Raw genomic sequence first — 23,295 nt, 5'->3', positions numbered from 1 at the left:
TAAGCTCTGGTGCAGGCAGGCGCCAGGCTCCGTCGCTACTCACAGGGGGCGTCCTCCGAACGTCTGCGTGAAGCTGGATATTGTGTTTGTGTGAGAGCAATGCGCACTGTGCGGTGGAGGCCGGGCTCAAAAGAGAGAGAGCCCCACTGGCTGGGCGGTGACGTTCTGCAGGGCAATCCTGCTGTTCTGGAGGAAGTTACCTGCAACTGAAGGGCACGGACTGAGCGCACACACGACTTGCCCTCTCCTGGTTTTAGAAAACCTGGCCAATGATAGAGGAAGTAACAGACCAACTTCCCTAAGCCAGCTCCAAGATGGTGCCCCTGGGGACATAAGGAAGCATCCCAGGAGCATAGGAAATCCCAGACCAAGAGAGGCCAACAGTCCATTTAGTTTGGTATCCTTTAGCCAACAATGGCTAAGCCCAGATGCTACAGAGAAAGGTGCAAGGACCCCATGGTGAAACTCCTTGTAACCCCATGAGAGGTCAGCGTGTGCCCTGGAGCTGCTATACCTCTGGTGCAGTGTCTGTGGCTGCTCTCATTATCCATATAAACGTCCAGTCCTTGCTCACTCCTGCTATGCTCTTGTGGCAATGAGTTCCACAGGCTGATTACGTGGTGTGCTGAAACATATTTCCTTTCACGTGTTGCCTGCCAGTTTCATTGGGTGTCTCCTGCTTATAGTGCAGTGGTTTTCACCCTTTTTTTCATCTTCAAACCCCTAAAATTTTTTAAATGGAGGTGCAGAGCCCTTTGGAAATCTTAGACAGTCTGCAGACCCCCATGGGTCCACGGACCACAGGTTGAAAAACAAAAACAAAAACGGTTACTCACCTCTCGTAACAGTTGTTCTTTGAGATGTGTTGCTCATGTCTATTCCAATTAAGTGTTGTCGGAAAGATTTTCCCCTAACAGCATCATCGGGTTGGCTGTGGAGCCCCCTGGAGTGGCGCCTTCATGGCACTCAATATATGACCCTGCCAACCCAGCGCCCCCTCCGTTCCTTCTTGCCAGCTACTCTGACAGAGGGGAAGGTGGGTGGGTTTGGAATGGACATGAGCAACACATCTCGAAGAACAGTTATGAGAGGGGAGTAATGGTTTTTTCTTCTTCAAGTGATTGCTCATATCGATTCCAATTAGGTGACTCCCAAGCATTACCTAGGCGGTGGGGTCAGAGTTAAGGAAAGGCTGATTGCAGCACCGCTCTACCGAAAGCCGCGTCGTCTCTGACATGCCAGATGATGGCGTAGTGAGAGGTGAAGGTATGCACCGAGGACCAAGTTGCTTCCCTGCAGATTTCTTGGATCGGGACTTGGGCCAAGAATGCCGCTGACGAGGCCTGGGCCCTTGTAGAGTGCACAGTAAGAGCCAGGGCTGGTATGTTGGCCAGCTCGTAGCACGTGTGGATGCACAACATGATCCAGGCAGATATTCTTTGAGACGAGACCGGGAGTCCTTTCATCCAGTCTGCCACCGCTATGAACAGCTGGTTCGACTTTCTGAATGGCTTAGTGCGCTCGATGTAAAAACCTAGTGCACGGTGAACACTGAGGGAGTGGAGCTGCTGTTCCCTGGTATCGGCATGAGGCTTAGGGTAAAAGACAGGTAGGAAAATGTCCTGACTGGTGTGGAAGTGCGACACCACCTTGGGGAGAAAGGCCAGATGTGGCCTGAGTTGCACCTTATCCTTGTGGAAAACCATGTAAGGTGAGTTGGAGGTGAGGGCCTTTAGCTCAGACACCCTCCTCGCAGACATAATGGTGACCAGGAACACTACCTTCCAAGACAGGTACAGGAGGGAGCAAGTTGCCAGTGGTTTGAATGGGGGCCCCATGAGCCTGGAAAGGACCACGTTAAGGTCCCACCTAGGGACAGGCTGCCGGATCTGGGAATGTAGGTGGTCCAAACCTTTAAGGAAGCAACCAACCACAGGGTTGGCAAAGACGGCTCAACCAGATGCTCCTGGTTGGAAGGCCGAGATAGCACCGAGGTGTACCCTTATGGAGGACACCACCAGGCCTTGCTGTTTCAGGTGCAGGAGGTACTCCAAGATAAGGGGTACCGGTGCCTGGAGAGAGGGTGTGCGACGCTTGTCACACTAACACGAGAATCTCTTCCACTTTGCCAGAGACGTGGCTCTAATGGAGGGCTTCCTGCTGCTGAGGATAACCTCCCTTACTTGTTCTGAGCACAGAAGTTCCATAGGGTTCAGCCATGAAGCTTCCAAGCCGTGAGGTAGAGGGATCGTAGGTCGGGGTGATAGAGGCGACCGTGGTCCCAAGTGAGTAAGTCAGGGAGGAGCAGGAATGTGACCGGTGCCTCCACCAACAGCTCCAGTAGCATGGGGTACCAGAGTTGTTGAGGCCACACTGGAGCTATCAGAATTACCTTTGCCCCCTCCCTGCGGACCTTGAGCAGGACCTTAGGAACAGGGGAAAGGCATAGAGCAGGTGACCTCTGCAGAGTAGCAGGAATGCATCCATGAGGGAGCCTGGGCTGTGACCCTGGAAGGAGCAGAACATTGGGCACTTCCTGTTGCGTCAGGTGGCAAACAGGTCGACCTGGGGAAACACCCACCTTTGGAAAATGAGGTGTATGACATCTGACCAGATGGACCACTCGTGCATGCGGAAGGAACTGCTGAGGTAGTCGGCCAGCGTGTTCTGAACTCCTGGTAGAAAGGATGCTTCCAGGTGAATGGCGTGGGCGATGCAGAACTCCCACAGTCAGAGGGCCTCCTGGCATAGGGGAGAGGAACGGACTCCCCCTTGCTTGTTGATGTAAAACATGGCGCTGGTGTCGTCCATTAGAATCACTACGCACTGGCCTTGCAGTTGTGCCTGGAAGGCTTGGCAAGCGAAGTGCACCGCCCTCAGCTCCTTGACGTTGATATGTAGGGAGAGCTCATCCTGTGACCACAGGCTGTGTGTCTGGAGGTCCCCCAGATGCGCCCCCCATCCCAGAGCCGACGTGTCTGTAACCAGGGACAAGGAAGGTTGAGGATTGTGGAAAGGGACTCCTCTGCACACCACTTGGGGGTCAAGCCACCAGCAAAGGAACAGGAGGACCTGCCCTGGCACCGTGACCACTGAATTCAAGCTGTTGCGCCCCCGGCCGTAGGCTGAGGTGAGCCATGTCTGCAACGGTCTGAGACGCAACCTGGCGGGCCAGGTCACATAAGTGCAAGAAGCCACGTGACTGAGACTCAGGCACCCCTTGCTGTTGTGGTGGGAATTGCTGGAGGCTTTGAATGATGTCCATGATGGCTCGGAATCAGGACTCCGGTAGAAGGGCTCGCGCCTGGACCGAGTCTAACACTGCCCCAATGAATTCTCTGGGTGGGTTCCAGGGTTGACTTCCCCAAGTTGAGGAGGAGACCCAGCTGCTCTAACGTGCACCTGACAAAACAGATTTGGGACTGCACCTGTACCCCGGTGTGGCCCCTGAGCAGCCAGTCGTCGAGGTAGGGGTATACTTGCCTCTGCTGGTGACAGAAGAAAGCAGCCACATCCTACATGCACTTGATGAACACTCGGGAGGCTGTTGAGAAGCTGAATGGTAGGGCAGTGAATTGGTAATGCTTGTGGTTGACCACGAAGCGTAGAAAGTGCCTATGTGCTGGATGAATCGCTATGTGGAAGTACGCGTCCTTCATGTCGAGGGCAGCATACCAGTGTCTCGGATCCAGGCAGAGATGAAACAAAGAGCTAGGGAAACACGGAGAACTTGCCGAGCAAGACGCCACAGTTCCAACGACCATCACCGGCGGGAAGAAGGAACTGAGGGGGCACCGGGTCGGCAGGGTCATATACTGAGCGCCATGAAGGCGCCACTCCAGGGGGCTCCACAGCCGACCTGACGAGTGCTGCTAGGGGAAAAACTTTCCAAGGACTGTGCGTGTGGCGTGCGCACAGCTGATTGGAATCGATCTGAGCAATCGCTCGAAGAAGAAGAACCACTGTTCCAGGATTACGAGGGAAATTTGAATCTGAGCAGCCAGCTGGCGAGAGTGCATACACAGCACAGTGCTCTGTACGAGCCAAGCTCCGACAGGGCCTGGGACCCCCATGTCTGGCTCCAAGATGCCTGCTCCCTGGAGCCAGCCAACCTATGAGCAGGGGCATTTAGATGGGGTCTGTGCGCGTCTCCAGCCCTGGGCTCCTGAGGCAGCGCTTTCCCAGGCTCTCGCCCCGGTTGAGGGGCCTGGCTGGGGTTTGGTGTGAGCCAGCCCCCATCCTGGCTTCCTGGCTCTGCCTGCTTGGCGTTACGGAGATGTCTGCCCAGACCTCGGTGCTGAGCTGCACGGCCAGTTCCATCTCTCTCCACAAGAGCTGTGGGTCAGTCAGGTCACAGCTCAGCCGCCAGAAAGGCTTTGGGGCCTGACCCCCCTGGTGGCTGCTTCATGCCCTGCTCAGTCCCTCCTGCTACCTCCACAGCGCAGCCTGCACCTGGCCCGGGCCTGGGGGAAGCAGGACTCCTCACGGCCCCCCCGGCAATGCAGAATCCAGCTCTCCTAGCGCTGCAAGTCACGCTCTGTTTGTAACCATTGATTCTCACCGAGTTACCAGATTCTGCTGCTCTTGGAACCGCAGGGAACTAGCCCCAGGCAGAGCCGGCGGGGGCACAGTGCAGGCAGCACTGCTCCAGGCCTAGGCCTTTGTGCAAACTGGGCAGCCTTGTGCCTTGCAGCTGGGGAGCAGAGGGAGGCCAGACTATCACTGGCCCACAGGCAACCTCCAGGACAACCCAGGCTGGGGGTAGGCTGTTCCCTGCTGTAAGGGAAACCCCCACCCTGGTTTGGGTTCTGTGGCAAGGGGCTGGCTGGCTGGGGAGGCAGCGGGGACAAACCCTCTGCTCCTCTACCATGTCGGACAAAGGGCTTGAGCTGTGGGTGCAGCTGCGGGCAGGGCTGGGAGGGAGCCAGGTGTGGCTTGCCGATCCGCGCAGCGCTGACTTGTCACTGACAGAACGCAGACGTTCCACACCCCGGCAAGGCTGGCCAGAGGCTGCCATCCGGCCTCGCGCCAAGTGCCTGAGTACGTGGGGGCCGGGGGCAGATTATACCAAAGAATTAGGCCATGTTTATACTACAGCAGCAGCCTAGCTACAGCCCTGGAGCACAGGTGCTTCTCAAACTCATCCCAGAGCATCTGATGGGGCCAGTACCAGCTGCTTCAACGGCAGGTACCAAGGAGCCCAGTGTCGCAGTTCCAGGGTAACTGCCCCCCCGCGCCCCTGTGGTGGACACCTTTCTGGGGCGGGAACCCACATCTCTCTCCCCACATGCGGGATTCGGGCTGTGGCTCCTGCTGCCCTTCATTGTGATCCTCTTAGCAAGTCTGAGTTCAGTCCTGCACCTGCCAAGCTGCTCCCTCCCAAGCGCTATGGCTGGGCGACTGCCTGGCTGGCAGAGAGGCCAGCACATTTATTTAGGACAAAACCGTTACAAAGAAAACACAATTTAACAATAAACAGGCTGTGTGTGTGGCTTAGAGGGGTCACCCATCTTCCCCATGGAGCCCCGGGCAGGGCTCCATGTCCTCCAAACCCTCACAGCCAATTCTGTCCCTCTTGGTCACAGGCTCAAATCAGTTCTTGCATCATGTTTGAGTGGCCCCTCCTCAACTGTAAGCTGCCCACTTTATCCAGCTCTCAGGCTGCTGGGCCTCTTGAGCCTGGTCAAAACTAGGCTGTGGGGCAGTACTTTGCACCAGTTACCACCAGTGACATTAGCTCCTGATGGTTCATTTATGCTGAGTGACTCCCCCTCCAACAAGAAAGGAATTAACCCCTTCACACACAGCAGGGAACAATATAAGAGGGGAAACTGAGTCAAACCTATTTTCCCATAAATATATCAGAAGTTCGCCAGTTCTCCACAATCTGCACGAATGTCCTGCCCCCATGGGACTGTTCACTCCTAGCACCCACTGGTCCACTTCTATACCCTTATAACTACATCCACACTAGGGTTTTTTTTTTTTTTTTTTTAATGATTTTAGGATAAAGCTTCCTAGTATAGACCAGCCCTTACCTACTAGGGAATAAACTTGCTGAGAGACTATTCCAACCCAGGGACTGCTCCCAGTTTTGTATTTACTCTTCAAATATCTATTTTGGAGCTGCACGTTTCTTTTGGCATTGTACAGCAAAGCCAAGGCTGTTGGTCAACCAGCTGCTTCAGAGAGGACTCCTTGGGATCAGCGTACCATATGCAGTCTGTGACCAAACCTGCCCTGAGCCATTGTGTGACTTGGGGGACTCTCACTACCCCATGTATGAAGATAGCGATACAGCTCCTCCTCCATGAAATGTTGAGTGATCTACGGCAGGAAAGTGCTGCAGTATAGCTACAGCCGGGAGATTAAGGCTGAGTGGCTGAGCCCTGCAAAGAGGCCAATGAAGTCGGCCCAGCTAGCTGAGTATGACGCAGGCAGCTATCAGCAGACGGCTCCCACCGGCCGGCACACTCGGGGCACAGTGCTCTTTGTGAGTGGCTGGGGCAGTTCCCGATAGAGTCCATGCTCTATAGGGCGCCCAGAATGTTAATGGCAAATAGTGACTAAACAAACAGCAGCAGAAGGAACACAAGGAGCCAGGTAACGACTCATTTGTAGCTTTATTTAATAATTGGTACAAAGTGCCCCTCAGGCAGAGCCTCCCAGTCCCATTCCCTACCTGAGCGGAGCAGAATATGAAAGCTCTGAGGAGCCAGTTCCCTACCAGTCAGAACTGGGCAGCAGCGGAAAGAGGATGCGTTACCTTGACTTTATCAAAAGACCTGCAGTGACCTGACAGGTTATCCCTCATCTCAGTGAAGAGCTCCTCTGCTGTGTGACAGGGTCATTAATTTGCCTGCTATCCTCTGTGATTCACCACATACAAAAAGAGCAACAGACTTGTGAATTCAATGAAGACAGAATCTGCAGGGTGACATTCCCTAGCCATTGGTTAGCCACAAGCTCCAGGCCTGGGAATACAGGCCATCTCTGACAGGAGTCAGATTCACTGGCATTTTTCCAGCAACAACTGAATTGGGATACCCTGCTCTGGCAATCCAGCTGGGCCGTGTGGCAGTGCTAAGTGGATGCTGGCACAGCAGGAGCAGCAAGCTCCCCCACAGCTCATTTCTGGATCCCAGGCCTGCAGCTGGGCACTGCTGCCCACTTCACAATGTACTGAGGGTTAGAGATTTCTAAAAGTCACAGCAAAGAGTCCAGTTATGAGGAGACGTGACCACGTTATAAACGATCCCGTCTGCATCCAGCCCTTCTACAAACTGCTCTGGCGGGTCCCTGTGGGTCGACAAAGCCACGGTCACGGCTGTCGAACAGTGTAATCCCTTGTACTCTGCTGAATAGTGCATTTTAATTAGTGAGAATTAACTCATTAATTGCTTTGCCCTTTCAAGAGGTTCAGGTAAGAGATGGCTCTGCTCATTCTGAACACACGAGACCAAGACAATAGTTATGACTGTCCCATCCCCCCAGGAGTGCTTTGAACCCCACCAGCCGAGGAGTGCAAGGATGCTTTGCTGTCTCAGCGCTCTGTGTGGAATAAGACTCGCCTCCTGTGCCTGGAGTTTTGCACCATTGTGGGCTCGCTTCCCCTCACCCCCCAAATGCCCTAAGAACTACACCACAAAAGTCCTAATGTCCTTTAGCAGAAGCACAACTAGGAAGCAATTCTAACCGCACAAAGCCACAGATATCAGATTTAAATTAAAGAGGGAAACAATGGCTGTTGTTGGATCGATACACAGCACAGAAAGCACAGGAAGGAGGGGGCACGAGCATGTACAGCAACTGGATTCACTGGGCCTGTGGAATGTTAATGACTTTTAAAGTGGTTCTGTTCCCAGAGACATACAAAAAGGACCAAAGTAGCACCAAGCACAGACTATCAAGGAGGCAGCGGCTTGGATGGGCATGCACAGGTTAGAGAAAACTGTCGTTTTGCTAGATGAAATGCTAGATTCTGGGTGGGGTCTGTGGGGGAGGATGAAGTTGTCTGGATCCAGAAAGTTTCCTCTTAGCAGGATACTTCCATGGTTTGCGGTGTGTCCTGGACATCAGCTGCTTCTGGGGGCCCAGCAGTCCCCTCCCCTTGGTTGCTGATGTGCGACCGGCTGGGGGCACTCTCTCCAGAGCCCACACTGGAGGAGGAGTGGGTACGGGAGCGGATCAGTCTAGTCATACTAGCTGTTGGCACTGCAGGAAAGAAAGAGGACTGTCAAAAGGAGCAAGGTCACAGAGGTAGTGAACTACAGCTGATACCACTGGGCTCGCTTGTGCCAGCATCCCGCTGGGTAAGCGTGAAAAGAGCTATACACAGGATCAGAACAGTTACTCTCAGCTCCCCAAACCGGGCCTTTATGCATCAAAAGCAGGTGGTTTATGGCCTGATTTCAAAAGGTCTGTGGTGGGCGACTGCAAATTGCATAACCGGCCATTTGCAAATGTAGCCATGGTAACTTGTACATTAGGTAGTGATTGGTCACAAGACCTTTTGAAAATGAGTCCTTTGCTCCAGATAACCAAGAGCTGCAAACCATGCAACAATCAGCAACACACAAATGAGAGGTGAAAACACACAGTGCACACAATGTACAATGGTGCGGGCCAGGATCCCAGAGCGCCAGCAGGACATGCTGTAAGCCGCCAGAGCAATGCACCCAAAAGATGGCAGGGGTTCAGCTCAGTATGCAGCCCTGGTCGTGCTAGGTGTAGGTTTTCAGGTACCTGACTCCGTGCTCAGGTGGCTGAGCTGCACATAAGGGACTGGAAACAACGTGAGGCAGGGAAGAGATGGACACAAGAGAGAGCAAGTTAATTCCCCCATCAGCCTGGAACGCACCATGCTGCTAGAGCGAACCCCAGCGCACCAGGTCTGCAGCCAGCCAGTGCTCCTGGGCTCTGGACTCACATCCCACACTGATAGTCTCTTAGCAGCTTCCCCTTGGAGAGGAAATCACCCCAGAAGTTCCCGCAGATGTTACTCGGCTCTCTGCCCGTTAGAAAGAAAGGAAATCAGATTCCCTTGAAGATCGCAGGAAAAGCCATGTTCTTAGTGGCTCCACTGGGCTTTCAGAACAGCAGGGCCCCTTACGAGAGACTGTGTTTAGTATTTACAGCCCAGCCTCCCCCGCCCCAAGACGGGGGCCATGGGATCAGAGTGTTGTCCCCTGAACTGACAGTCATGGTCTCTGCAGCTGTGCCCATGAGCACAGAGTGTCCCCTCCATGACAGTGTCTGAGATGGGGACAGCAGCTAGAGCAGCACAGGCTGCCTTGGACAAGGGGCAGGAGGCAAGTAGGAAGGAGCCTTTCCTTCCACTTGGGAGGTCCCTGCTCCTTAACCTGGGGCAAGTGGGCCTGTGTCCTGCTGGTAGTGACTTCTGCCCTGGCCTATGTCCATTCTCTGGTAGCAGGGCCCTCGCTCAGGTCTCTGCTGGGCCACAACCTGGATCCTATCAAACATCATGTCACTCAGACAGGCTAAAGGAGGGGTGCCCTCGCTCCCACTGGCACACCACACCCTGCCTGAAGGAGCCCCGATCCTCCGATGCCTGATGACAGCATTGACAGCTCAGCCATCAGGGAAGCAAGGGTCACACTCAGGCCCAGGGAACTCTGCTTAGTCCACGTAAGATCCCGGGAACCTCTGACAGCACGGCACGTTGACGTGTCTGTTTGCTGGTGGCTACTCAGCCAACAACCTTCTCTCTAGGGGGCCAGTTTTACCTGCCAAGCAGGTGCCATGTAGGATAAGACCTGTCTTCCCACATCCATATCCGTGGGACCACAGCTGGCTCAGCCAATGTCTTTGGCTTACTGGAGATGACAATGACTCTTCCAGGGCCCTGGCAGCTGCCGGCATGTTAATGTTGGCTCTTTGGCCTCAGTGGTGACTTGACCAACGAGATGGGAAGAGCCACGGCTGCCCAGGAGATCTCTGTTATCCCCCACCCAACCATGCTCAATGGCTGACCAGCTGCGGGCAAAGCTGCCCTCCCATCACATGGCTGGGCACACACCCTGCCCTGCCACAAAGATGCTCTGGTTTAGCGGCCAGTTCTGTGGCGTCAGTGGCTACAGCAACCGTGGCTTGAGCACCTGCCTTTACAGCTCACGCGCTTGTCTCAGTAAGTGCTGCTACGGCAGCGCCACAGCCCGCATGACCAATCCCCAGCACGGACACCCAGAGAGCTGGGGCTCTGCACTGGAGACATGCCCAGTTTAGGCAGGGAAAAGGCTCTTCTCCTGGACTGTTCACTGGGGGAAGGGAAGATAACCCCAGCCCACGCCCCCACCTCAGACAAAGCACCAGCTGGGCCCAGGGCATGAGGCAGCTCTCACCGGGCTCCCAGAGATATTGGGGCTGATATCTGTAGGCGCGTCGGGAGGTGACTCATGCACTGGGCAGCTAGTGGTACCATCTGCCCAGGACAGTGCATACACAGCTGTGCCCCAGAGCAGAGCTCTAGTGTCTCCAGACCAGAGCACTGCTGAGCACAGACTGCGCTGGAGCTAACCCGCTGGCAGGAGCCCCACAGGCCCCCAGGGGCTGCCTGTGGGACCCAGCGCAGGGCGGTTACCATTTGAAGGCAGCAGGCCTTGTCTAGGCTTTGCCATGCACGAGCCCTAGGGCTGACATGCTGTCTTCTAGGTGCTAAGGGTGGTTACCATCTCGATACACACATCTGTTTACATGTGTCAGTGCGACACTCATTTCTCCAGGCTAAGCTGAGCCTCTGAGGGTACGTGACTGGCTGTGCCACGGGACGCTGCCCGTCAGAGACACACAGGCAAAGCCATCGTCCCCCACACCAGCCCCACTGGGCAAGGGAAGCTGTGTTTGCTACTTACTGTAGCCCATTCCCTGCACAAAGTACTTGAAGGCTTCCGTCAGCTTCCCAGGCTGAGGAGACAAAACACAAAGTGTTAACATGTGCAGAGCTGGGGCCAGGCTGTGGAAAACACGAGCCAGAGAACAGAGACAAATTCTTACCTGAACCACTTGGGGCAGCCCTCCACAGTCTGCCATCTGCAAAAAAGAAAGAGGGGCTTTGAAGAGTCCCTTCCCCATGCCATCTGGCCAGGCCAGGGGCTGGGCTAACACTGCCAGCCCCGCTGGGGCCCATTCAATCCTCACTGACCAAAAAGCAGATGCTGCCCCCTCACTTTTAACACAGAGCCGTGGCCTGTGGTGACTGGGGGTTCCAGCATGCAGCGCTTCACCATGACTGTCTCCACTTGGCTCAAGGAGCATGGCCCGCTAGTCTTCACAGGCTGCACATCTCCATTAACAAGGGGTGTCTGGGCCATATTCTAGGAGCCACAGAGCACCTCCTTCACCAGCCATGTGCCAAGGCCCTTCCTGCCAGCGGAGGGATAGACTCCCCGACCCTAATATACAGGCCCTTTCTGCCTCCTAGAGAGAAGGGCCGTCTGCTCAGTGGAGAAGTCCCCTGGTGGTGGGTGGAGGTGGCAGGGACTTGCAATTGGTCTAAAGATGGTGCAAGCGACTCCTGTGCCACCCCAGCTGACCCTGGCATAGGAGGCATACTAGGGGCATGCAGAGCACATGGCTGGGACACCTCTGCACTCTAGTTCTCAGCTGGCAGGTGCTCCCTTGGGGACTGTTTTCCAGTCAGTGTAAGTGCAAGTAGTTCCGAGGCTGCCCTAAGTTTTGCCAAGGCCAGAGAAGTGCAGTGCAGAGACTGCGGGAACCTGGCAGCCTGCCTCCTCTCCTGTACTGAGTGGCTCAGGAGAGCATCTGGCCCAGATAGTCTCTCTAGACACCTCCGTGAAAGCCAGATGCATTGAAGGAGATCAGTGCACAGAGCTGGGCTCTCAGCAGACGTAGTATCCCTAAGGCAGCCTGTGGCAGGCCCCTGGAGCTGCCTGGTACCTTCAGGAGCGTAGTGTTGATGGGGTCCAGACGCGAGTTACATTCAACCTAAAAACAAAAAGGGGAAAATCAAATGGCGTCACATGCCCACACGCGTCAGATCTGGAGCATGGGGCAGGTGCTTTCATTGGGGCTGCTGCTCCCCAAGAGACAACAGCCACCCTCAGCGACAGGAGCATCAGGGGACCAGGCTGCCGCCAGCACAGTCCCAGCATGGGAGGAAGTGATCAGATGGCGGAGGACGGATGGAATGTAGAGCAGCAGGGGCGCGAGTAACTTCTTGCAGTAAGAATGAAACCCTCCCAGTGCTAAAGACTGATCCAGAACTGCTCTCCTGCATCACTCTGCCATGACCAGAAAGCTCCAGCGCTCTGGAGACGGGGCTGCGGTTGGGATGGGAGGTGACCAAGAGACCACATGAGCGGTGGTTTGCACGCTGAAACATTCAGAACCTCGCCCAACCAAGAGCCTATGCTACAGCAGCCACAGCTAGTGGGAGGCACCACAGCATGGAGGGGGAACCCTGATCCAGACCCCCGGCCTTCCAGGAGACCTGTACAGAGAGTGGTACATAGGCCAGCTGAGCCCAAGAGAGCTGGTGGAGTCGGGCCAGGCCAGGCCAGGGCATACTATTATGCAGTGTATTGATGGATGATGCATCACAATGTTACTGTGCTGTCCAGGAGCTGGGAATCAGGCTGTTTCGTGCTATGTCACATGCACGGAGGCTGAGGCCTGGGAGAGCCCGTTGCCGCCTCCCCCTGCCGCCAGCTGGGAAGCGACTGGAGTCCTCGGGACGCTATTCCTGCTGCAAAATCAAACCCTGTGAACGACTGGGACTCTCAGGGAAGAGAGCAGGGACCCATGGCGGTGTGAACAGAGTGCCATGTAGCAGCCCTATAGATCTACATTAAGGGCTTGTTGCAAGATACAGCTCACTGAAACTGCCATGGCCGTAGCTGAGTGAGCCCTGAGACGCTCAGGAACAAGGGCTTTAGTTAATACACCCGTAGCTTTTCAGCTCAAACTCCCTTTAGATCTGTCCCTAAGGAGGCTGTTAGAGCTCCTGAAATGCCCAGGAGTTTTCTCTAGTTTTCCAGGCGCACCCCCCGTTACCGTTCATGGAATGTATCGCGCCCCCTCCTGTCGCACCCCATTAGCACCCTTCTGCGCTGCTGCTGGTGGCGGCGCTGCCTTCAGAGCTGGGTGGCTGGAGAGCAGTGGCTGCTGGCCGGGGCGTTCATGTTTGCGGCATGGGTGGACTATTTTTCTTAATCCCGCTCCTGCCCAGCAATACCCACTCTATTTTTATCCTGCTCCCCCCATGGGATCCCAGTTTCTTCGTGGCCCCCCCCGCCCGCCCGAGAATCTCTTGAGCCTCTGCAGAGGGGTGCACTCCCCAGTTTGCACACCACTGCTCTAAGTAATAGCTGATCGCTCTCTCAACTTCCAGGGCATGAAGCCTGGTTTCTTCCTTTGGGAAGCACAAGCAGCGCTACTGACTAATATAAATAAAAGACAAGCCCTTTTTGTGAGACATTTTGGGTGAGTCCTGAGTACTAGCCGGTCCATGAGACAGTAGGTGGGTGGGGGGTTGCTAATTGCTCATTGGGACTAAGAAGAGCATCCAGTGCAAAAGAGACCTCGTATACGTACCACAGCTTCAACGGCAGGCGAGCTGTCACCAACCACTAATAAGGCAGGGCACCTGGGCAAAAGCCAGCAGAGAAGTACATTAATTGCAGTGCAATTAATCCATTCATAGCTTTCATGGATCCAGCTTAGTTCTATTCTCCTCTAGCCTCTCAAAAACCTCTGTTAATTTAGAGCATGGCTCGGGACCCCCATTGGGGAGCGGTGTGGGGTCCAGGATTAGTTGGGGATTGGTCCTGCTTTGAGCAAGGGGTTGGACTAGATGACCTCCTGAGGTCCCTTCCAACCCTGATATTCTATGATTCTATGACCCCTGCTGCTGCTCGGGGGGCGGGGGGCTGGGCAGCAGTGCGTGGCCCGGGACTCCTGCGACTGCTCGGGGATGCGGGGGGGGGGGGGGGGGGGGGCTGGCAGGCTCCTTACCTGGCTCCACGGGGCTCCTGGAAGCGGCCGCCATGTCCCTGCAGCCCCTAGATGGAAACGCACCCTGGGGAGCTCTGCGCACTGCCTCCGCCCTGAGCGCCCGCTCCGCAGCTCCCAGTGGCCAGGAACTGCGACCAATGGGAGCTGTGGGGGCGGCACCTGCAGACGGAGGCAGTGCATGGAGCTTCCTGGCTGCGCCTCCACCTAGGAGCTGGACATGCTGGCTGCTTCCAAGTAGCCCCCCTGAGCTAAGCGCTGCCCAGAGCCCTCACCTGCTTCCATACCCCAACCCCCTCCCATACCCAAACTCCTGCTGCTGGGGGTGGGGTCACAGCCTTACTTATGACTGAGTATTCAAAAATTAAAAAAAATAACATTAGTAAACAAAGTTAGCCTAGGACTTAGATTTTGCTATAACCCAGAAGTGAGTCAATTTTCAAATCTCAAAAAATCAAGACAGAAAAGTACATTAAGAAATCTCCTAAAGGAGCTGCTTAGAACCCAGTAACAGAACATTAACTCTGCTCCTTAAGTAAGTGCTGTGAGCTTGGGGAGGGGACGCTGCCATCCATGTGCAACAAAAGGGTATTACCTTCTTAAGGGGCTCCTTAACCCTGGAGCCATGATGTGCCCCCACCACCCTGCACTCTAGATTAATATTTCTGCATCCTGAGCGCAGTGCTGCTGAATTCTTCTCAGCATTCAGGCTCTTGGGTCTCTTGCCGAGAAGCAGCAGCCTCTCTGCGGAACTAACTCTGCAGTTTGAAACGGGTGCACAGAGCGATCCACAGCAACTTACTTGAATGTTTTTGTTGTGTTTTCACCGATGCCCAGAACTGGCCTCTCAATTTCCAGGTCTCTGCGGCTAGAAAACAAAGGAGAACAACTGTCCATCAAACCAACCCAGATAATCCGGATGTCGTGGGTGCCAATGAGATCCTGTGGATTCCGTCTGGAGAGAAGGCCATGGAACGAGAGGACTCAGCCTCCCCAAAGGAGACCAGAATACAAAGTGACAAAGGTCACACACAGAGGAATCTGTGAGCCTCATCTGAAAACGCAGCACGATGCCCCACACCACATGCAGGTACTGCTCAGAGGAGCAGCAATAAGTCAGAAACAGCGCCTGGTCTCCGAGCTTCAGAAACAACCTGGGCCTGACCCACAGAGGCGGTGGTGGCAGGTTAGCAAAGCCACATGGCGCACCCAAAGCACCGGTTTGCACTTAAGGGTCAAAACCTGAGAGGATACGAAGGGAAACAGGTGGATGTGAGCCCTTTTACCAGGCGTAGAGTGCTCCTGAGTCTCCACATCTCCTGTTTCTGAAGTGCCCCGGAGGGCAGAAAGGCTGATCTGGGCAGAAAGGCTGAGGAGGCTCGATTTGTAATAGAAAACCATTAGTTACAAGAGTCCAGAACCGTGAGCTGAAGTCAAGGAAGGGTTGGGCTCTGTAGGGAGCTTCACACAGAGTAGTTCATTGTGGAAGAGACTCACTGAAGAGTATTAGGAAGCACTAGGAAAGATTTGAGCGCGCGCCCCCGCAGTGGAGCTGAACTATTCATCCCCCATGGATGCCTCCCCTGCTCCCTGGTGTTACATTTGCTGCAATGCTGTTTGCACCCAGTGATGCACAAGGCGTGAGGGTAACTCTGAGATCGGCCTTCTATGCACTGGCAGAATGGAGTCCTGTACCTGTTATATGAGGCAAGAAACATCTGAAGGTTCTCTTGGTTAATGTCCTGTGCAATATGGAGTCTGTAAGTTTGGATCAGGTCCAGATTAGCTTGCAGTTCTTCCTGCACATGTGGGGAGAGGAGTTTAGAAAAAGACATCGATCAACCTCGTTGTTACTATTATACATTTAAAAATGCAATTTGAGAAATGAACTTCACTGAATGTGCAACAAATTACTGAGCTGGGTTCAGTTAAGCAATTCATTCTGCTGATAAAGCAAATGGTAAAAATCCCAAACCACACTCAGGACTGATTTACACTACAAGTTTTGCTGATAGAACTAGGTCCATTAGGCGTATGATCTTTTACCAAGATGATTATATTGGTACAAGCTCTGTGGAGATGCAGTTATATCAGTAGAAAGGTGCCTTATACCAGTGTAGCTTATCTTGGTTCCCGAACTGGACTATGCTGTACTGGTATAAGCACTCATATTGGTATAGCTGCCTCCAAATTAGGGGCATTTGCCACCTTCTCTGTACCATACACAATTTTCTCATATAGACAAGCCCTTTGATGGGTGTTATTTGCAGAGAAAAATCTTACCCCACTGCCTAGGCCTGTAAAGACGCTTCACCTGAGGTTAGTGCACACTCTGAAGTTTTGCCGGCATATCTATATCAGTTAGGAGTGTGAAATCCCCCTCCCCCGCCGACACAGCTGTGCCGACAAACCCCCGAGTAGATGCAGAGCGCTGTTGTCGACACAGCTGATGTTGCTCTTGGAGGTGGTGTAGCTATGCTGGCAGAACTCCTCCTTCTGGAGGCTTATGCTGCCTCTCCACTAGGGGCGCTGCTGGCACAGCCACACCCGCAGAGATTTGTCGAGTAGAGAAGCCCTGACTGTGGGACATGATTGTACGGGGAGGGTGAGAGAAAGGAGCAATGTGAGGAGCGGACACAAGGAGGTGAAGTGGGCAGAGCAGAGCATACACTGAACAGTGACCTACAGATGCGGGAGGTTTGGTGATTGTGAGAGACCCACTAGGCATTCGCTCCTGTGTGTCAGCAACTCCTGCCAGGCCTGACATATTCACTACACCCAACTCACTACTGTCACAGTCTGTGTCGAAGGGGTGTGGAAGGTATCATACGTGAACTGGTCACATGGTGGTGATTAGTATCCTCGTGAAATGTCTGCGTTAAGACCAGACAAGGAATTACTGAGCCTCGCTAATATTATGCTTTAAAGTCTGTGACCAAACAAAGGGAGAGAACAGGATTTCTCCCAGCTAGGAGGGAAGGCTGTGTCCTGTGTAATTTAGGCACGGTGGAATCAAAACAATGGCAGCCCCGTTCACGTACAAATCAGCAGGGGGATGGGAAGCCCACAGGAATGGAAGAACAGTGTGAGGTCATCCTGAGTCGGGGACAAAACAGGGAGTTTGGGAAGACAGAAGGAGAGAGGAGAAGTCATCACTGGACAGGCACAAGGGCCAGAGCTCTTGCAAGCTGGGACAGATGGGTCCTTCGCCAAGGGGGCTGAAGTCCCCGGGAACTGAATATAAGTGGAAAGCCTATTTAGGCAAACCTCTTTTGCCTAGGAAGACAAGGAGAAGCATCACTTTGTACTTCTATGGAAGATCCTGACTGAGAGAAAGCCAGCCATGGCTGGAAAGAGAGAGACTGGTAAGAAATTACCTAGAACCAGTCAGCATCTAGAGAGAATCATTGTTTCCAAGACGCATGGATCTGTTTTTCCCCCTTCTGCGACAACTAGTTTGGGAATGGCTCAGCAGGATGCGGCCCGGCCCTGCTGCCCCTGAGGTCAGGGAGGGGGGAAAAGAGCCTCGAGGGCAGCCCAGGGCTGCTGTCCCTGAGGTCAAAAGGAAGAGCGTGACAGGAGGAGTAGGGCAGGTTAGTGCCTTGGTATGTGGCTGGACACATTGTCCCACTGTCTCCCCAACTCTCATAGCAAGTAAAATGTCTCCAGACTGAACACAAAGGAACCTGCCGGTCCCCTCTTATCAGCTGCGTTGGGCAAATTTGGAGGACAGTCAGGGCAACCACACACCAGGTGCCCACTGCACTAGTTTCCATGGACAGACCAGCAGCACAGGGTCTGCAGGGACTGGGAAAAGCTTAATTGTTGGGTCAACAAAATGTCTGACCCTGTGTGGATTTGACAAGCCCAGGAAAGCCCTGTTTGCAGGCTCACTTGCCACTCACACCCTCTGTTCATAGCAGCTGGGCACATCTGTAACTTCACCAACCAAACCTGTTTCTGGAGACACTCATGTAAATTCCTCAGACCTCTTAACCAGTGGGGGAATTCAGGGCAGGATTCAAAGCTAAGTAGCAGGGATAGCAAAAGGCAGCAGAGGGACAGCTGCTAAGTGGTGACACTTGGAGAAGAAGGATTGCACACAAAAGGCTCTGTTGGAACACACTGGCCTGGAAAACCCCTGTTTACTATAAAAGAGCGAGTTTGTTTGTAAAGAACTCACCCAGATTACCACATTCCTAAAAAAACACTGCACATGGCTGTGCAAGGGATGGGCTCAAACATTTCCCGAGTTCTGCCCAAATTCAGAGCTGCTCCCTAAATAAGTTCCCAAGAAATATAAGAGTTTATGGTGACGAGTGCAGACAGCTTCCTTTGTTGCTGGCTCTTCCCCAGAAGCCAGTGGAGACCTGCTCTGCACTGGGACCACAGAGGAAAGGGAGCTGTGAGGAAAGAGTCTTGTTTTTAAGACCTGAGTTTGCATTGATGGCCTATTATAAAGCTGCTGCTTCTCAGAGAGCTTCTAAATGCCTGGATGGCATCACAGCTGTGAGACTGGCATCTGCATATGCCACACGACCCTAGGTGCAGGCAGGGGACAGGGTTGTTTAGGAAATCAGCTCTTCAGCAGGAGAGAGTGGAATTCGTTCACATTTTACTGCCTTGCCTGACGCTGAGAATGGAGCGAGTGGGCAGGGCAGGTAATAGAATCTGCATGAATGTCATTAAAGGTGCCAAGTCCTGGCTGCAGGGTTGCCCAGCAGAGAACCTGGCACCACCTGTGGAAACAGTTGTTTGGCTCAGAGAGATCTCAAGATCTGAAGGACAGCTGAGTACAAAGTATAAGGCCTACGCCTTGCCTAGTATCATCAGCTCTGCAGCCTGCAGGTTACTTACATGACCAAAATGGTGAGCCAAGACAATGTCCACTATGTTGGTCGTCCAGCCTGAAAACTGAAAAGTAACAAAAACATCTCATGCAAATTCCTGTGTGAAACTTAGCGACAAATGACTGAAAAACTGTAAAGGCCAAACTAGCTTTAGGTACAGGGAATGAGCCCCTAGAGTTTCGGAAGGGCTTGGCTCCTGCCGTAGAAGCATACAGAACACAGCTCCCTGGAGTTCACCAGCACATCCGAGAGAAATGTGCCAACCCCCTGGCCATGCTAGGGCCTTGAGTGCTGTACTGACTCTGAGCTGACTGGTGATACCCAGCATCACTTGCAGTAACCCAGGGCCTCCCAGTCATGCATGACCAATCCCAGCCCTGCTTCGTTTGAGAACCCAGCCTGCGGGGCCTGGCTCTGTAATGTGTACAGTATGGTCTGCAGCACTCATGCACAGAGAGAGAGAGAGAGAAGAGTCTCACCTTGGCTGCTGCCCAGTCCATCCAGCCTTTTGCACATGGATCAACATTGATGAGCACAAGCCCCTCCACCAGGTCGGGGTGATTCAGCTGCAAGGAGAGAAACACAGCACACTCAGCGTGAGGGGCCCCAGGGGACCAGGAGGCACAATGGTTGGGGAACTCCCTGAGAGAGTCAGAGACAGCAAAATAAGAGGAGAACCTGTAAGTGAAACCCTGATTGGATAATTGCTAACAGTACTTCTCACAGAGCAAGGGCAGCAGCCTCACCCCATTCTACTGAAGCAAGAAAATCGAAGTGACTCTGCCAGGGTCACATGTAGGAGAGTCCATAACAAAGCAGGAAGACATTTCCAGTGCTCCACCTTAACCATGGCCACACTCAGTCTCCTGTAAATTGCAGGCCCATGACATGGGACATGTTGTCAGCATCCAGAGTTTTCAGCAGGGACTGTTTGGGGAATATAGTTACATATAGAGTCCTCTCAGTTTTAATCCGCTGATAGAAGGAAAGAAGCTGGCTCGAGAAAGGCATGGGGAACTCAGCTATTGTGTTTACATCGCCCACACAGCTCTGCCACCACACTTGCCCACGGGGAAGAGACCAAGACAAGTTAAAACCACTTGAGATGTCCATTTTCTGGGCAGCTGGACACTGTCTAATACCCATGAGCATGCTAGAACCTGAACCCAGACTGCTTACTGTGGGAAGCGAGAGCATCCACTGCTGCACTCAGAGACCCACAATGACAGCTTTCAGTCTGGATTTCCGATCCGCCTTGGATTACTGGACTCAGCACAGGAAAGCTGTTTATGGGGCTCTAAGTCTGAACTGCAGATTTTAGAAATGGGATTTATCTTTCTAGCTATGAATGCTGAGATGAGATTCAGTACAGTGTGACCACGGAGCATCTACTTGTCTCCTCTCCTACATGTGCGAGGGGCCAATCCCCAACCCCACTGACCTCTCCAGCATCCAATGGCAATTAACTGACTCTAATGGCATCCCTACGCCAGGCACTCCCCCCCGAGTCTGGCAAGGCTGTAGAGCAGCCCTGGCTCTGTTTAACCCCTCAGGTACCCTAAGCAGCTCTCATCTCATTTGGATGTATCCTGAAATCCCTGCTTCTCTGCCTATGCCCTGCGAAGAGGCAGTATGGTTAGTGGGGGCAGGGTGGAAAAAAACCTACTTACTGCAAACCTGCTGAGGATGTGAGCACCAGCTCCAACGCCAATCCCAATGATGCTTTTCAGGCTGAAATACAGACGCATCAGAGTCAGAAGAGACACTTTAAACTCAAGCCCTGGGTACCCCCACCCCATCCAGACCTCAGACCAGCTCGCCTAGATCGAAGGCTTGTTCTCTTTTGGGCCCTGCAGTCACACAGCAGGCATGTGGTGGCACGTGTCACTCCATGCCAAGGCTGTGTGGGCTGGGCAAGGGCCTGGGACAGCCATTGTCCATTGCACGCAGCCCAAGCAGAGGCCCGCAGGAGCACAGGCGGAGCTGCTGGAAAGGCAGCATGGCCTCTTGCAATAATCTGACAGGAGTCAGCCTGGGCCCCTCTGCACACTCACCTCAGGTGGGTTAGAACAGCAGACAGCATTTCAGCCAGTTCATCCATACTAGGATAGTGGTACCTGAAACCCAAAGGAGAGGCTGGAATCAGCGAGCCTCCAAACACTGACCACCAGAGGGGACGCAGACACCAGCCTTCCGATGACATTCCAATAGGCAGGAGCGTTCGATCTGCATGGGCTCGGGTAACTACGGTGCAGTGACACTGCAGCATGGCACATTACGGATCCCGCCCCGTAAGCTGTGTTCGCAGAGATCTGTCCAGCACAGATCCTATGCTGGAGAATGGAGGGATGGACCAAGCAACTCCAGCTATATATTAGTTTGGGTCGGCTGGGATCATGTGCTAAATCAGAAAGCTCCCAGCAGCATCACTTCCAGCACTGGCTCTTAGTGCCTCCTCTGCTCCAGAGGACAGAGACCCTGCTGGCTGGAGTGATCCCTCCCCCTACCGCCAGGGCTGACCAGGTGGCAGCCTGCCTCTGGCAGCATGGGAAGCCCCATTTGGATTAAATAGCATCTTGGTGTGAGCAGGCCCTGAGCACACCTGGAGCTCTGAGAAGGGGCTTCGGAGAGTTCTTACCCAGTCGGGAAAGGGGGAGCTCCCTCCTGCTGGCCTGGCGCATCCACATGGCACACAGCAAAGTGCTGGGTAATCTCCTGCATGTCTTCAAAGTTAAAGAATGCATTGAAACAGGATTTGTCTGCAAGAGAAATGCCCAGTGAGCCTTGGACCCTGCCCAAATACTGCTACAACTCATGCTTGGAACAGCAGTGCCACCTGCCTGCACTGACCCAAACAGGCTGCTCTGGAAACCCCATTGCTGCTGTGCACTGTTTGGACACCCGAAGCCTGGTGGGGCATGGTGTGACCAGGGGTCTGTTAAAGTCCATGTGACAGCAATCTAGGGAGTGTTTGGTGTTGGGAGAGCAGAGGGAGGGGGTGGGGCAGAAACAATCGCAAGCTACCCTCACTGCCCAGCCAATCAGCCAGACACTGCACTGCACAGCTCACACAGACTCAGTCTATAGCAAGAGGACACAGGACTGAGGAACACTGGGGTTTGCAGCCAGACCAAGAGATCCTGGTTACTCGTGTACACAGGTGCTGGGCTTCTCCTAAGAGCAGTTACGTGAGGGGCCTGGGAAGCTCCTGGGGGTAAAACCTTTTGGAAGAGGGGCTGGGGTGATGAGGACCTATAATAGCAGTGCCTGCCTTAGAGCGGTTCTCAGCACCACGCCACGTCTGCCGCTAACTAGTCTGCCTGGCCTCTCCGTAAAGGAGGGGGCGGCGCGTGGGAAGGCCTCGGGCAGGCAGCTCCATCAGTCAGTGCTCAACTCAGCTGGGCCTTCGACTGAACTGCTGGCCGCTCTGCATCCTCACTGAGACTCCCCCCGCCGGGGCCTTCAAGGCCTGCAGATATAGGGTGACCAGATAGCAACTGTGAAAAAATGGGACAGGGGGTGGGGGGTAACAGGCACCTATATAAGAAAAAGTCCCCAAAAATGGGACTGTCCCTATAAAAACAGGACATCTGGTCACCCTATGCAGAGAGCTGCACTCCAGACAAAGGCCTTGTCACGTGCTCTGTCCCCATCACAGCTCCAGGCCAGCTTGATTTCTGTGCTCTCCGCATCAGGGGACCAGGTGGCTCCCAGGGACCACTAAGACTCTGAGTCTTGCCTTAAAACCGGCCCTTTAGAGCCAATACAGGCTGATGGGGGAGAGTGAGAGAGTCCTTGGAGCAAGAGGACTTACGGTTGAGGCCAATGTCGTGGTAAGTGAGGATGACAGGTCTCTTCCCCTTCGGGGTGCCCCGCATGGTGACATGGACAACTCCAAAAGCTGTCTCGATGTCATGCTCCTGCAGAGAGAAGACAACAGTCTCACTACAGGGGCGACACAGCCAGGGGCAGACTCAGTCTGACAGGGAAGCAGGGAGCCCAGGGAGGAGAGGGGCACCCAGGGTAGGAGTCTTGGTATGTTTCATATCTACTCCTGTTCCCTCAGGGACCACTAACACTGGGGAAGCCACATGAACTCTCAGCTCCACAGAGTCACAGCCCTACCCCCACGACTGCCCAGGGCGAGGCATCCCACAGTACTTCCCGTTCCATCTCGCTCACCGCTCTGCAGAGCCAGTGCTGGCCACAGCTACCAGGCAGTTATTACACTTCACTGGTGCACAGCTGGGATGATGGTTTGAGACCAGGCTGTCTGCAACGTTAAGGTCTCTTTTCAGTCACTTTAGCAGGGTCTTTCTGGTCACATGCTGGTACAAGGTTAGAAATTAACAGAACACAGCTTCTCCTCAGACGTTTTCACAGGGGAACCCACACAACAGAGAGACTGTTGCATGGGCACATTCACAATAGCACTGTGCCTGCTGGCCAAACAGCA

General features: G+C 53.9%; 1 protein-coding gene across 2 annotated transcripts in view; it reads right to left on the bottom strand.

Moving 5' to 3' along the window:
- Window positions 1–6,589: 6,589 nt before the first annotated feature.
- Window positions 6,590–23,295, bottom strand: part of NDRG3 (NDRG family member 3) — a 118,395-nt gene continuing 101,689 nt past the window's right edge. Inside the window, exons 4-17 of one of the 2 annotated variants that reach the window (XM_074970374.1) lie at window positions 22,654–22,759; window positions 21,478–21,598; window positions 20,894–20,956; window positions 20,510–20,570; window positions 19,319–19,405; window positions 18,847–18,903; window positions 15,685–15,788; window positions 14,792–14,857; window positions 13,573–13,624; window positions 11,917–11,964; window positions 11,014–11,049; window positions 10,872–10,923; window positions 8,746–8,784; window positions 6,591–8,214 (exon numbers count right to left, since the gene is read on the bottom strand). In XM_074970374.1, coding sequence (XP_074826475.1) covers window positions 8,036–8,214; window positions 8,746–8,784; window positions 10,872–10,923; window positions 11,014–11,049; window positions 11,917–11,964; window positions 13,573–13,624; window positions 14,792–14,857; window positions 15,685–15,788; window positions 18,847–18,903; window positions 19,319–19,405; window positions 20,510–20,570; window positions 20,894–20,956; window positions 21,478–21,598; window positions 22,654–22,759 — 1,071 coding nt within the window. In that variant the 3' untranslated portion in view covers window positions 6,591–8,035. Of the gene's footprint in view, window positions 8,215–8,745; window positions 8,785–10,871; window positions 10,924–11,013; window positions 11,050–11,916; window positions 11,965–13,572; window positions 13,625–14,791; window positions 14,858–15,684; window positions 15,789–18,846; window positions 18,904–19,318; window positions 19,406–20,509; window positions 20,571–20,893; window positions 20,957–21,477; window positions 21,599–22,653; window positions 22,760–23,295 lie in introns of both variants that reach the window. The other variant, XM_074970375.1, reaches the window with a different exon arrangement.

Source organism: Natator depressus, chromosome 13 (genome assembly GCF_965152275.1).
Source record: "Natator depressus isolate rNatDep1 chromosome 13, rNatDep2.hap1, whole genome shotgun sequence".
NCBI lineage: Eukaryota > Metazoa > Chordata > Testudines > Cheloniidae > Natator > Natator depressus.
This window is presented reverse-complemented; position numbering and strand designations above follow the sequence as displayed.